The sequence below is a fragment of the Vipera ursinii genome (assembly GCF_947247035.1).
Source record: "Vipera ursinii genome assembly, chromosome: 2".
NCBI classification, from domain to species: Eukaryota; Metazoa; Chordata; class Lepidosauria; order Squamata; family Viperidae; genus Vipera; species Vipera ursinii.
In genome coordinates, this window is record NC_139513.1 from 176,791,352 (window position 1) to 176,805,487 (window position 14,136).

The 14,136-nt window shown below is 43.8% G+C and overlaps 1 protein-coding gene across 7 annotated transcripts in view; it reads left to right on the forward strand.

The window, feature by feature from the left end:
• Positions 1-14,136, forward strand: part of SMARCA4 (SWI/SNF related BAF chromatin remodeling complex subunit ATPase 4) — a 103,546-nt gene that overhangs the window by 16,514 nt on the left and 72,896 nt on the right. For all 7 annotated transcript variants that reach the window (XM_083353079.1, XM_083353080.1, XM_083353082.1 and 4 more), the window contains exon 2: positions 11,390-11,636. In XM_083353079.1, coding sequence (XP_083209205.1) covers positions 11,415-11,636 — 222 coding nt within the window. In that variant the 5' untranslated portion in view covers positions 11,390-11,414. The remainder of the gene's footprint in view (positions 1-11,389; positions 11,637-14,136) is intronic.

Here is a 14,136-nt window from a genome sequence, read left to right on the forward strand (position 1 = left end):
GCCACAAATTTTTGTTGCTAAGTGAAAGATTTGTTAAGTGAATTTTGCCCCATTGTACGACTTTTCATGCCACAGTTGTTGAGTGAATCACTGTAGTTGTTAATAACATGCTTGTTAAATGAATCTGGTTTTCCCATTGACGTTTTTGTAAGAAGGTCACAAAAGGATACTGCAATCGTCATAACTGTGAGTCAGTTGCCAAGCATCCAAATTTTGATCACATGAGTATGGGGATGCAACAATGGTCGTAATTATGAAAAAAGGTCGTAAGTCACTTTTTCAGTGCTATTGTAACTTGAATGGTCACTAAATGAACTGTTGTAAGTCATGGACTACCTGAATTTCTACTGTGACATTTTCCTATTAGGTTTTCTCATCATGAAGCTGCCCCCATATTCAGCCATCTAAAGTTCTCTTGATCTGAAGTAATTCCATTAATTTTCCATTGCTGTTCCTTATACTTGGAGCTTCCTGTTCAATTTAATTTAAGCCCCTATTCAGAATTCACAGTTTCAACGGCTGGGGTTGTCAATTTAATACTTATGATAATAAATTCTTCCCTGGGTCTTCATGTCTTTTTTTCTCATTACTCTGCTTGGCAGCTTGTAAACTGTTTGGAAAGGACATGTACATAAGATGACTGTATTTAAATAATAAAAGCCGCTGAATTCTACTTCAGAAGAGTTTTGACTAAATTTTCTAGGACTATGGGATTTAACAGGGATTTGATGGAATCGGGTATTTTTTTATTTATTTACTTCTGTGCAACATGAATAGAATAGAGCTGGAAGGGACCTTGGAGGTCTTCTAGTCTAGCCCCCTGCTCAAACAGGAGAACCTATACCATCTCAGACAAGTGACTGTCTAGCGGCTAGCCTCTTCTTAAAAACCTCCAATGAGTATGTTTCCTGCATCCCTGAATGTTGTTTGAGTTTTTCTTTTTTCTCAACTCTGCCCACCTCATTGTTTGATTTGTTTTCTTGGGTTTTATGATTGGTTTTGGATTCTAGAGATTCTGAAGATTGGTCACCCTCCCCCCTCAATTTTAGTTTAAAGCCCTCCTGATGAGTTGGGCCACTCTTTTTCCGAGTACATTTTTCCCTGTTTTCGTGAGGTGTAGCTCATCCCTTGCCAAGAGTCCTTTGCGAAGGAAATGCAGTCCATGATCCAGGAAACCAAAGTTTTCGCGGCAACACCAACCCTTTAGCCAATGGTTTATTTCTAGGATTCTTTTTTCCCTCAGTGGGGGTTGGCCTTTATTAGATTTTTAAATCTCACCTTTATTATTTTTATAAATAACTTAAAGTGGCAAATATACCTAATACTCGTTTCTCCCAGTTTTCCCACAAACTCTGTGAATTGGGTTGGGCTGAGACAGTGACTGGTCCAAAGTCACCCAGCTGGTTTTCATGTCTAAGGTGGTACTCTAGAACTCACAGTCTTCTGGCTTCTAGGCCAGCACCTTAACCACTAGACAAAACCAGTTTTTTCAAAACAATAAAAGCATACAAAATTAAAAGGAAGAATAAAGAAAAAACAATATAGAAAATAAGAACAGGGAAAGGAAGAAAATAAAACATTAGGACTCTCCTATCAAGTCATTTTATTCTTTTTCCCTTTCTCTTTGACTCTTTTTAATTCCCAAATCCATAAATCATCAGTACAATCCTTTGATAAAAAGTCCATATAAGGCTTTCATTCTCTTAGAAAAGTCTTTATTATCTTTTCCTGACCGAAATAGGTAGGTTTGCCTATTTCCACAAGCTCCATCAGTCTAATAATCCAGTCTTCTACTCTTGGTATTTCATTATTCATCCATCTTTGTTCATACAACAATCTTGCTGCAGTTACTATGTATAATATTAATTTCTACATTTCATAATTCATTGTCCTTAAATCCAAATAAATATAATTTAGGTTTTATCATAATATTAATATGCAATGTTATTGGCATCATTCTATGAATTTGCATCCAGCATTTCTTTACTTATTCACAAGTCCACTATGTGTGATAGAAAATTCCTCTTCCTTTTCACACTTCTTATACTTGGTTTGATATTATTTTATATATTTTTGATAGTTTAACCAGTATCATTTACTGATACTGCACATCATTTTATGGAACTTCTTTGATAAATGATGACACAACATAAATTTAATACCAGTTTCCCACATTTTCTCCCATATATCAATATTCATATTATAAAGAAATATATACATATAAACTTTCAAATTGAATCTTCTTTTTCTTGATTGCAGTGGTTCTTTTATTCATCCATGTTAATCCTCTCTTTCATCTGATTATATGAAAACCGTTGAAAAGTACGTTCTGTTGCTAATTGTTCCCTTGTCTTCGTCTTAATTTCTCCTTTGTCTTGTATTAATAGATATCCGAGAATCAGAGTCAGTCAAATAGAAGAAAAAAAACAAATTCCAGGTGGCCCCTTGCATTCTAAATATACTATTAAGGGCAGATTGAAGATTAAACAAGTACCCAGATATGCATTATAGCTGAAGTTATTATATTTCCCCACAGGCTTTAGCTCTTTTTTAAATTGAGGATAGTTATATTCAGTAGTGAGAAAAATAAGGTCCTGCACATAGAATAGAATAGAATAGAATAGAATAGTAGAATAGAATAGAATAGAATAGAATAGAATAGAATAGAATAGAATAGAATAGAATAGAATAGAATAGAATAGAATAGAATAGAACAGAGCTGGAAGGGACCTTGGAGGTCTTCTAGTCCAGCCCCTTGCTTAAGCAGGGGTAGTCCAGCCCCTTGCTTAAGAACCTATACCAGGGGTAGGCAACCTTGGCTCTTTTATGACTCGTGGACTTCCACTCCCAGAATTCCAGGAATTCTGGGAGTTGAAGTCCATGAGTCATAAAAGAGCCGAGGTTGCCTACCCCTGACCTATACCATTTCAGACAGGTGACTGTCTAGTCTCTTTTTTAAAACCTCCAGTGATGGAGCACGCACGATTTCTGAAGGCAAGCTGTTGAATGAATGAATGAATGAACCTTTATTTTCAAAGTACAACCATGTATACATTGAGATTGGCTGAGCCTCCCTTCGTGCCCCCCCCCTACAACTCACAGTGACAACAAACCCACCATCTTGTTACACCATGTGAGCTGTTAGGAAGTTTCTCCTCAATTCCAGGTTGCTTCTCTCTTTGGTCAGTTTCCAACCATGGTTTCTTTTCCTGCCCTCTGGTGCTTTGCAGAATAGTTTGACGCCCTCTTCTTTGTGGCAACCCCTCAAATACTGGAATACTGCTATCATGTCTCCCCTGTTTCTTCTTTTCTTTAGACTAGCCAAACCCAAGTCCCGCAGCCGTTCTTCATATGTTTTAGTCTCCAGGCCTTTGATCATCTTAGTTGCTCTTCTCTGAACTTTTTCCAAAGTCTCAACATCTTTTTTGTAGTATGGTGACCAAAAATGGTTGCAGTATTCCAGATGTGGTCTTACTAGGGTTTTATGGAGCGATACTAATACTTTGCATGATCTTGATCTTATGTCTCTGTTTATACAACCCCAGGATTATATTAGCTTTTTTGGCTGCTGCTGCACACTGCTGACTCATAGTCAAGTATTCGTCCACTAGGACTCCAAGGTCTCTCTCACAGTTACTGTTTTTGAGCCAGGTCTCGCCTAATCTGTACTTATACCTTTGATTTTTCCTACCTAAATGTAAAACTTTGCTTTTCTCCACATTAAAATTCATTTTGTTGGATAGGGCCCATTGTTCGAGTTTGTCAAGTTCTTTTTGGATCCTGAGCTTGTCTTCTGGGGTGTTGGCTACTCCTGCCAGTTTGGTGTCATCTGCAAATTTAATGAGATCCCCTTCAATTCCCTCATCTAAGTCATTTAGGAAGATATTGAAGAGTACTGGGCCTAAGACAGAGCCTTGTACCTCAGTGGTGAAAAAAGTAAGGTTCTACATTTAGGCAGGAAAAATCAAATACACAGGTATAGTATAGGTGGTACCTTGCTCAATAGTAGTAACTGTGAGAGGGATCTCAGAGTCCTAGTAGACAATCACTTCAATATGAACCAGCAGTGTGCTGCAGCTGCCAAAAAAGCCAACACAGTGCTAGGCTGCATTAACAGAGGGATAGAATCAAGATCAAGTGAAGTACTAATACCACTTTACAATGCTTTGGTAAGGTCACACCTGGAATACTGCATCCAGTTTTGGTCACCACGATGTAAAAAAGGTGTCGAGACTCTAGAAAGGGTACAGAGAAGAGCAACAAAGATGATTGGGGGACTGGAGGCTAAAACATATAGGGAACGGTTGCTGGAATTGGGTATGTGTAGTTTAATGAAGAGAAGGTTGAGGGGTGACATGATAGCAGTGTTCCAATATCTCAGGGGCCGCCACAAAGAAGAGGGAGTCAAGCTATTCTCCAAAGCACCTGAAAGCAGGACAAGAAGCAATGGATGGAAACTAGTCAAGGAGAGAAGCAACCTAGAACTAAGGAGAAACTTCCTGACAGTTAGAACAATTAACCAGTGGAACAACCTGCCTCCAGAGGTGGTGAATGCTCCAACACTGGAGGTTTTTAAGAAGAGACTGGACAGCCATTTGCCTGAAATGGTATAGGGTTTCCTGCCTGAGCAGGGGGTTGGACTAGATGACCTCCAAGGTCCCAACTACTACTACTACTTCTTCTTCTTCTTCTTCTTCTTCTTCTTCTTCTTCTTCTTCTTCTTCTTCTTCTTCTTCTTATTATTATTATTATTATTATTATTATTATTATTATTATTATTATTATTATTATTATTATTACTGCTTACTTCTCTCCATTTGGATGTAGTACCATTGATGACTACTCATCAGTATGGTTTGTCGGCCAGCTACAGATCCATCTGGTGGTGATGTTGTCTATCCCACTTTTTTCTAGCTTATTAAGCAACAGGTTGTGATCTACTTTTCAAATGCCTTACTGAAATCTAAGCATACTATGTCCATAGCATTTTGCTGGTCTACTAATTTAGTCACTTTATCAAAAAATGAAATAAGATTGGTTTGGTATAATCTGTTTTTAATAAACCCGTGCTGGCTACTTGTTATAACTTGGTTTGCTTCTAGTTGTTCACAGATCTATTTTTTGATTATCTTTTCCAGGATATTCCCAGGTATTGATGTTAGACTGATTGGTCTCTAGTTTGCTGCAAGGTGGATAATAATCAATGATTTTTTTAAAAAAAAATGGATTTTTTTAATTTTCATCAAATTTATTTTAATGAAATGCTTTTGGAGTAAAAATCTATCTAAATATAGTTTTCTATTTAAGATATATTAATAATTTAATTTATTCAGCATGAAATGGAGCTTAGTTATGTAGCATGAGGCTGTATATTCTGCAATATTTAAATTTTTGGTAAAGTCATTCAATGAATCCAAGCTGTGCAAGCTGAGATAACATGGACTGCTTTGATGCATTCACACAATTTCACAGTAACCATGAGATAAATCATAAAAACAAAGTTCAGAAATATTCCTTTATCCTATTTTTGAAGAAAAATGCATCCGGGGGGTTGGCTTTTCGTTGGGAGTACTGATAAGAGCACTACTTGTGCTCCTAGCTCCTTAACTTTATTGCCCAGGTGCTTATAATCCCTCAATATCGTACTCAAGTTTTTTGTTGTGTGGGCCTATTTTTGGGGTGTGCAGTCAGGTGCTTTTGTGTTTATCTCAGGTGTGTTTTTTGATGTGACTCTTTTAGGGATGTTTGGTGTTTCTTTGCTAGATATCTGCATGTTTTCTTTGAGGGGGAGGTTGTGGGTCTGCGTATTGCCATCTAGGGGAAGAAATCGATTGCTCAGTTTTAATGGGGCTGCTTCTGGTTGGGTTAGATTGGGCAGTAGGGGTTTGTTAGCTGTATGCTGGTTCTTTCTTTGATTGTTGTGTTCCTTTCTGGGTGTGACATACCTTCATTTGTCTTCCTCCAAGGGTTTATCAATAGGGTCAAATCCTCTTGGAGCTACTTGTTCATTATTTCATTATCGGTTTGAATAGCTTTCTTTTGTAGGTTGGAGTTTGGTAGAGTTGCCTCTAAATGCCTTACTTCTTCCTCTAGTAGTTCACATAGTTCTTTGGGCATAAGCATATACCGTATATACTTGAGTATAAGCCGAATTTTTCAGCCCACTTTTTGGGCTGAAAATTCCACTTCGGCTTATACTCCAGTCAACAAAAAAACTTACCGAGGACTTGTGCGCGGCCGAGGCTTTGGTGCTTCCGGGATCACGCGCACCTCCCCAAACCTCCCTAAACTTCGGCAGGTCTCCGGACCTCCGCACCTTGCCTGCCTGCTTCTTTCCGCAGCGGAAAGAAGCAGGCAGGCAGGGCACGGAGGAACGGAGACCTGCCGACGTTTGGGGAGGTTTGGGCGCCTCCCCAAACGTCGGCAGGTCTCCGTTCCTCCTGCCGACGTTTGGGGAGGTTTGGGCGCCTCCCCAAATCTCCCCAAACGTCGGCAGGTCTCCGTTCCTCCACGCAGACCTGCCGACGTTTGGGGAGGTTTGGGCGCCTCCCCAAACCTCCCCAAACGTCGGCAGGTCTCCGTTCCTCCTGCCGACGTTTGGGGAGGTTTGGGCGCCTCCCCAAACCTCCCCAAACGTCGGCAGGTCTCCGTTCCTCCGCGCAGACCTGCCGACGTTTGGGGAGGTTTGGGGAGGCGCCCAAACCTCCCCAAACGTTGGCAGGAGGAACGGAGACCTGCCGACGTTTGGGGAGGTTTGGGGAGGCGCCCAAACCTCCCCAAACGTCGGCAGGTCTGCGCGGAGGAACGGAGACCTGCCGAGGTTTGGGGAGGCGCCCAAACCTCCCCAAACGTCGGCAGGAGGAACGGAGACCTGCCGACGTTTGGGGAGGTTTGGGGAGGCGCCCAAACCTCCCCAAACGTCGGCAGGTCTGCGCGGAGGAACGGAGACCTGCCGACGTTTGGGGAGGCGCCCAAACCTCCCCAAACGTCGGCAGGAGGAACGGAGACCTGCCGACGTTTGGGGAGGTTTGGGGAGGCGCCCAAACCTCCCCAAACGTCGGCAGGTCTCCGTTCCTCCGCGCCCTGCCTGCCTGCTTCTTTCCGCTGCGGAAAGAAGCAGGCAGGCAGGGCACGGAGGTCCGGAGACCTGCCGACGTTTGGGGAGGTTTGGGGAGGTGCGTGCGCACCTCCCAAAACCTCCCCAAACTTCGGCAGGTCTCCGGACGGCGGCGGCTTGGGAGAGGTGCGCGCGATCCTGGAAGCACCGAAGCCTCGGCCGCGCGCAAGTCCTCGGTAAGCTCCGGGCGGTCACTTGCTTCGCGTCTCCTGAGGGAAGGGGGGGCGACTGGAGCGGGCGTGTTTCCTCGCCTGCTGGGCGCCGCGATTTGCCCGGGGAACGCGCGGGCCCCGAATGGCAGCATGGAGCGAGGAAGCGGACAGCCAGGGCTTCCCCGAGAGCCGCGGCCACACAGGGTATTCCTGTGTATTCAGGCTTGCAAAATGGCGGATCGAGCCTCTGCTGGCGGCAGAGGCTTGCAGAACGGCGGATCGGCTTATACTCGAGTCAATAACTTTTTCCAGTTTTGGGGGGTGAAATTGGGGGTCTCGGCTTATACTCGAGTCGGCTTATACTCAAGTATATACGGTAATTAGCTACAGAATAGGGAGAATCTGGCTCAATAGTAGTGACTGAGAGAGAGCTAGGAGTCCTAATGGACAACTACTTAAGTATGAGGCAAGAACGTGTTGCAACTGCCAAAAAAGCCATTGCAATCCTAGGCTGCATCAATAGACGGATAGCATCAAGATCACAAGAAGTGATAGCACCACTCTGTACCCCATTAGTGAGGTCACGCTTAGAATATTGTGTCTAGTCCTGGTCATCATGATACAAAAAAGATGCTGAGACCCTAGAAAGAGTGCAGAGAAGAGCAGCAAAGATTATAAGAAGTCTGGAGGCTAAACCAATAATGAACAGTTAGGTATGTGTCAGAACCCATTCCTATTTCATTTCTATCTATCCCCTCTGACCCAAATCAAATCTCACCTCTTCCTGGCTTCTGCCATACTCCCAAAGGGGAGAGGGAATGTGCCTGCGGGTTTATTGCCTCTGCTTCCTCTATATGCTACAATGTAACCTCTTGCTTTCATTTATTACCTCTGTGCTACTTGCTACAATGAAACAATTTGTTCCTGTGTTATCTCTCTCTCTGAACTTTATCTCCCTAAACTGTCAGCTAGAACAAGGGAGGGAATAAGGAATGTATCCTCAGTGCCTGGTTTATTTCTACCCGCTCAGAGGAAGGTGTGAAGAGCCGCCGACCATTGCTGCATGAACTGGAGACGGGTCGATGTTATCTCCCCTTTTCCCACAATGGACCTAACGCCTGGGGATTGGCCGTTCCATACCAGCCGGGCGGACTATAGGGTGGAGTCTTGCTTGGGGATACCTTAATCTATTGTTCTGTGCGGGAAATCTCAGATCCTGTCTATTATGCCTGCTATCAACTACTCTTAATAAAAGTTCCTGTTGGAAGAAATTGTTTCCAATCGTTCTGCTTTCTTAAGATGTGGGGTTGAAGTGGGTCCTGACAGTATATCTAGCTTGAAGAAAAGGCTTATGTGTGAGATTATAGCTGTCTTTCAATACGTGAAGGGCTGTCACAGAGAAGAGAGGGCTTAATGAGAAGCAGTGTGTGGAAGATCATTAAAGAGAGAAGCAACCTGGAACTAAGGAGAACTCTCCTAACAGCAAGAATAAACTAATCAGTAGAACAGCTTGCCTCTTGAAGTTGTGGGTGCTCCATCATTGGAGGTTTTCAAGAAAAAAACGGGATAGCCATTTCTCCAGAATGGTCTAAGTCTGCTGCCTTAGGAAGGGGAATGGACTAGAAGACCTCAAATATCCCTTCCAGCCCTATGCTTCTGTTTCTATGAATCAGAATGGACTAGAAGAGTTTCACAGAACTCCAACATCTTGGCTTTTCTAAGAAGGCATTCCTACTGATGGATTATGAGCATGCACACTTAGTGCATTTAAACAAGATACAGGTAGTCCTCGAGTTACGAATGTAATGGAGTCTACCCATTCACCCTGGCATTCATAATTTGAGGATTCGTAGGAGTGAATCGCGTACCTTGAACGTGATTCACTCCCAGGTTTTTCCCACACATTTGCTAATTTAATGTGTGGGTGAATGCACAGCTCGTTAAGTGAACATGAGGTATCTCAGGGTGGGGAAGGCCATGGGGGGGGCCTAGTGATGGAACAGGCTATCTCCGTGGTGGCGAACCTATGGCACGCGTGCCACAAGTGGCACGTAGAACCCTCTCTGTGGGCACATGCACCATCACCCCAGTCCTAGGCCTTCAGCTGGGTTTTATAAAACCTTTTCGCTTTAGGCCTCCGCCACCATGTGCAATAAAAAAAAGGTTCAATTAATCATTTTCAACTTTTCGCGGGAAAAAAAGATCTCGCAAAGTTGGAATTGATTGACTGAATTTTTTAGTCCCACCCAGTCTGCCGTTACCACCATAGCCATGCCCACCCAATGGGCCACGCCCACCCAATGGGCCACGCCCAGCCAGCACCCGACAATACATAAGCGGGTTTTGGGTTGCAGTTTGGGCACTCGGTCTCTAAAAGGTTCGCCATCACTGGGCTATCTGCTTCAGATCACCCAAGGTCCTCTGACTGAGATACCTCATGCTCCCTCCCCTGGGGTCCCCAGAATTCCTCCCCTGCCCAATCCTGCCACACTGGGTCATTTACCTTGTGAATATCTTTCTCCTCTCCAGCCTCTCTGTTTCTTTCTCTGCTTCCAGCAAGAGCCGAGGGAGGCTTCCAAGGCCCAGAACGGACCTCCAGAAGCATGCAAAAGCCTCACCTGGCCTCCGTTCTGGGCTTCGGAGACCTGGGGGAGTCCTCCAAGTCCCAAAACGGACCTTTGGAGGCCCACAGAAGTATCCCTTGGCCTTCTTTCCTGGTTTTCCTGGCAGCGGACCAGAAAAGACCTCCGATGCACGGATTGGGCTTCCAGAGGTCTGCAGAAATGTCCCCTGGCCTCCTTTCCGGGCAGCAGCGGCCTAGAAAAGGCTTCCGACACTCGGGTCAGGCCTCCAGAGGCACGCAGAAGCCTCCCCCAGCTTCGGTTCCATTCTATTCTGCCGAGAACAGAGGCCTAAAGTACTGTGGCGCGAAATGTCACGCTACTGATCTCATGTATCTTGCATTACTTTGGTCCTCCATTGTCTGTGAACACACTGAAGGCCTGGAGCAGCCAAGAAAGCGAAGGATCTCGATCTTCGCAAAAGGCCTAGTGCCTAGGGAGACCCAGGGAGGGAGGGAATAGCCAGGGTGAACATTGCAGTGCCACTGTGGTCATTCGTAACAGGGAATGACTGCCGTAGTGCGGCAACATTCATAATTTCGGGACTAAAGGAAGGCTGGGAACTTGATGATTACCTGTATTCAGGCTTAGAAGCCCAACAGGACTAGTCTGCTCCACCCAAGAATGTTGTTGTTGTTGTCGTCATCATCATCAGCAGCAGCAGCCATCATCTAATTCTGAAGAGCACTAACTTTACCACGCTTCAGGACTCTATCCACAGGAGTTTTAGGAGGGTTAATGTAAGACTGTACCCCTGTGGGGTCAAGGGTTATTGAAATGATAGCTCATGCCCTCTTATATTGTATCCTCTATAAAGACCTTCATTATAACTCCTTGATAAAGTAGCTTTTTAAGGTACAGTTGTGGCATGATTTAGGGTGGCCTGATTTAGATTCCTTGAGCATAGCCTCATTTTGTTAGTCTGAAAAATTAGACACAACTTGATTGCCCACCAACAAGCCCAAAAGCAATTGTACTATTCTTATTCATTTTTGTTTTTTTATTCTTATTTTTTAGAATGTGTTTTATTTTTAACTCTTAGCAGTCTGTAACTGCAATAAACTCTTATCTTAAAAATATAGATAATGAAAAAGCTGGGAAAGCGTCTGGGCTACAATAAAGCATTAGAATTTTCAGTATCTCTTTGCTTCCACCTTGTCATCCAGATTGGTACAGCTGTACTTACGTTTGAAATATACTGAATTTGCCATAAATAAATAGGTAGATGAGTTGACTCTTGGGAGCTTGACAACACGGCCTTTTATTTTCCCCAGTGTCCCAAGGACACTGATTTGAAAAGAGGGTAAGTCCAGTTCAATACTGTTCAATACAGTCCTTGAAAGATTTCAGATATTTATTTTTAGTGTTTTATTTTCCCTGACAACCGGTGGTGGTATCTTTAGAAAAGCCTATATTTTAGTTATATGCTGTACTGTTGACAATGGTTGCATTTAATTAACAGATATTCCCCCCCCTAATAATAAATTCTCTTTCACTAGGATATTATTTTGAACAACTCTGAAAATGTCTACTCCTGATCCTCCAATGGGAGGGACACCTCGTCCCGGGCCTTCGCCTGGTCCTGGTCCTTCTCCTGGTGCTATGCTGGGCCCTAGTCCTGGGCCATCCCCAGGTTCTGCACACAGTATGATGGGTCCCAGCCCAGGACCACCATCAGCAGGGCACTCTATGCCACCACAAGGGCCTGGAGGTTATACTCAGGATAACATGCATCAGATGCATAAGGTAAGCGAGCTTAATATTTTTACGTCTGTGCACATCTTTAACAATATGAGTTTGCTTTACTCAGAAAAGGAAATAGGGGGATCAGTTCCTTTATTACTTCAGAGATGAAATGTAGCACAGCAGAATGTTTTGTTTAGTGTTAACTTTCAACAAGGGGGTGGGGGGAGTTGTATTTCTGTGTTATATTTTATTCAGGAGTTCAGGTTGGTGTACACAGAACTCTCTTCTCCTATTTTTCCTCCCCAAAATGTAATGTGATAATAATAAAACATAATAACAAAAGGTGACAACCTTATTTTTAAGACATGCAACCAGTAACCAAATAGAAATCTTGTAGAATGGAAGACATTCCATGCCTTTACACAAAAAAGAATGTTGCAAAGAGAAACAGTCTACATTGGAATAGTTTTCAAGGAGTAGCTGTGTTAATCTTGTGTTGTAGAAGCAAGAAAATATTCTGCAGCACCGTAAGACTAACACGTATGTTATCACTTATGCTTTCATGGATCACAGTCCAAGCTAATGAGGCACAGGTAGTCCTTGACTTATGACCACAGTTGGGACTGGAACATCTGTCACTAAGTGAGGTCGTTGTTATGTGAGTTGATTTTACCACCTTTTACAGTGGTATTTAAGTGAATCCAGCTTCTCCGATTGACGCTGCTTGTCAGACGTTGGCTGGAAGGATTGCAAATGGCAATCACGTGACCCTGGGATATTGCAACTGTTGTAAATACATGCTGGTTCCAAGATCCTGAATTTTGTGCAGATGAGCATGGAGATGCTGTGATGGTCGTAAGTGCAAGGACTGGTTACAAATCACTTTTTTCAGTGCTATTGTAACTTTGAAAGGTCATTAAATGGTCATAAGTCGAGGACTACCTGTAATAGGATTGTTAATGTTACAAGATACTTTTGTTATATTACTTTGGACTATATCTTATTGATTTCTTTGGTTTATATGCTACTCCATTTCTGAAACCACTGAGCAGCTTATTAAGAACTACACAAAAAACTGAAATGGCAACAGATCAACATTTAGGACAATAACTGCTCTGATGCACCACCATTTTGGGGAGGGGGAGGCATTGTGATCTTTGTTTGTCCCCAAATATAATAGGGAGGGAGTGTTCTGTGATAGAAACAAGAGCCATCACTGAGAAGTGTTGTACAGCAGGTTTATGTCAGGGCAGTAAGAGTGAAGATCAGAATAATACTAGAAGCTATTAACAAAATGCCAAGCCAAATATTTTAACATGCTGTGAGAGATAATACAGGTCATGGGATGCAAAGTTATATGATACCAGCTCACTAAAGGTGTATTAGTGCATATATATAAATGAAATAAAATAGTTCCTGGATTGAGAAAGGCAGAGGAAAGTGGTTGTATAAAATACATATTTATAAATAAGGTCTTTGCCTTCTACTAATGTGCTATTGAGAAAATAGTCCAAAATCTCACATGCATGATATATACATACCGTATTTTCCGGTGTATAAGACAACTTTTTAACCCATGAAAATCTTCTCAAAAGTCGGGGGTCGTCTTATACGCCCAGTCGTCTTATACACCGGAAAATAGTAAATCAATCCTCGGGAGCGGAGACATTAGTGGAAACGGACAAATCCAGCGCTCGAGAACGGTGAAAGATGGCCTCCTCATAAATAAACCGACCAGCCCAACCGAGGCTGAGGCTCCAGCTTACCGGCATCCTAGGGCAGCAGCCCTTTTTTTTTTTTTTTTTTTTTTGGAAGGGAGCGGGAGTTAAGCGCGTGCCGAGCCGCTGGCACTCTGCGAGTACGAGGGCTCAAGGGAGCGCGGGAAGCCAGGCGGAGGCCGACCTGACATGTTCGTGCAGAGCTAAGCTTCACCTGACCCTGGGAGTTTGACTTCAGGGTGTGGTGCCGCAGCAGACCTACAGCAACACCCGCCCGGAAAGGCGCAGCTCGGGAATTGCGACAGGCAGACTGCAGTGGAAAGCTGGCACTGGGGCTTCAGCAGCCCGGGGTCGCCCCTCCGCCGTGAGGTAGAAGGCGGCCTTGGGGAGGGTGTGTGTGTGAATCTTAAACTTGCAGCGCAGGGCTGAGCCCGTTTCTTCCCCCCCCACTCCTCCGCCGCCCTGTTCATTAACTAACCTATGGAAAGAACCGCCTTCTTTCAGACCTGGTGCCTTCCCGAAGTGTTGGGCCACAATGCTCGTCGCTCCTGGCCGAAACAGCCAGCGCATGTGGCTGAAGTAGAAAGGGGCGCCAAGGCGAGAGGAGACGAGGTTTAGGCGAGGCAGAGCAAAGCTGATCTCGAGGCCAAAAGCTCTTGATAAACCTTCACCTAATTGAGAAGCAGCCCTGACTTCCTACTTATGTCTGGCAGAAGCAGTTTGTTCACTTTGTCTAGACAGGCACAATCATACCAAAGAGAATGCCTGTGGAGATTCTCAGTCATGCAGGTCATGGTTGTGTTTTTTTCCAAAAGGCAACTGAACTTTCTTGGTGGTGGTTG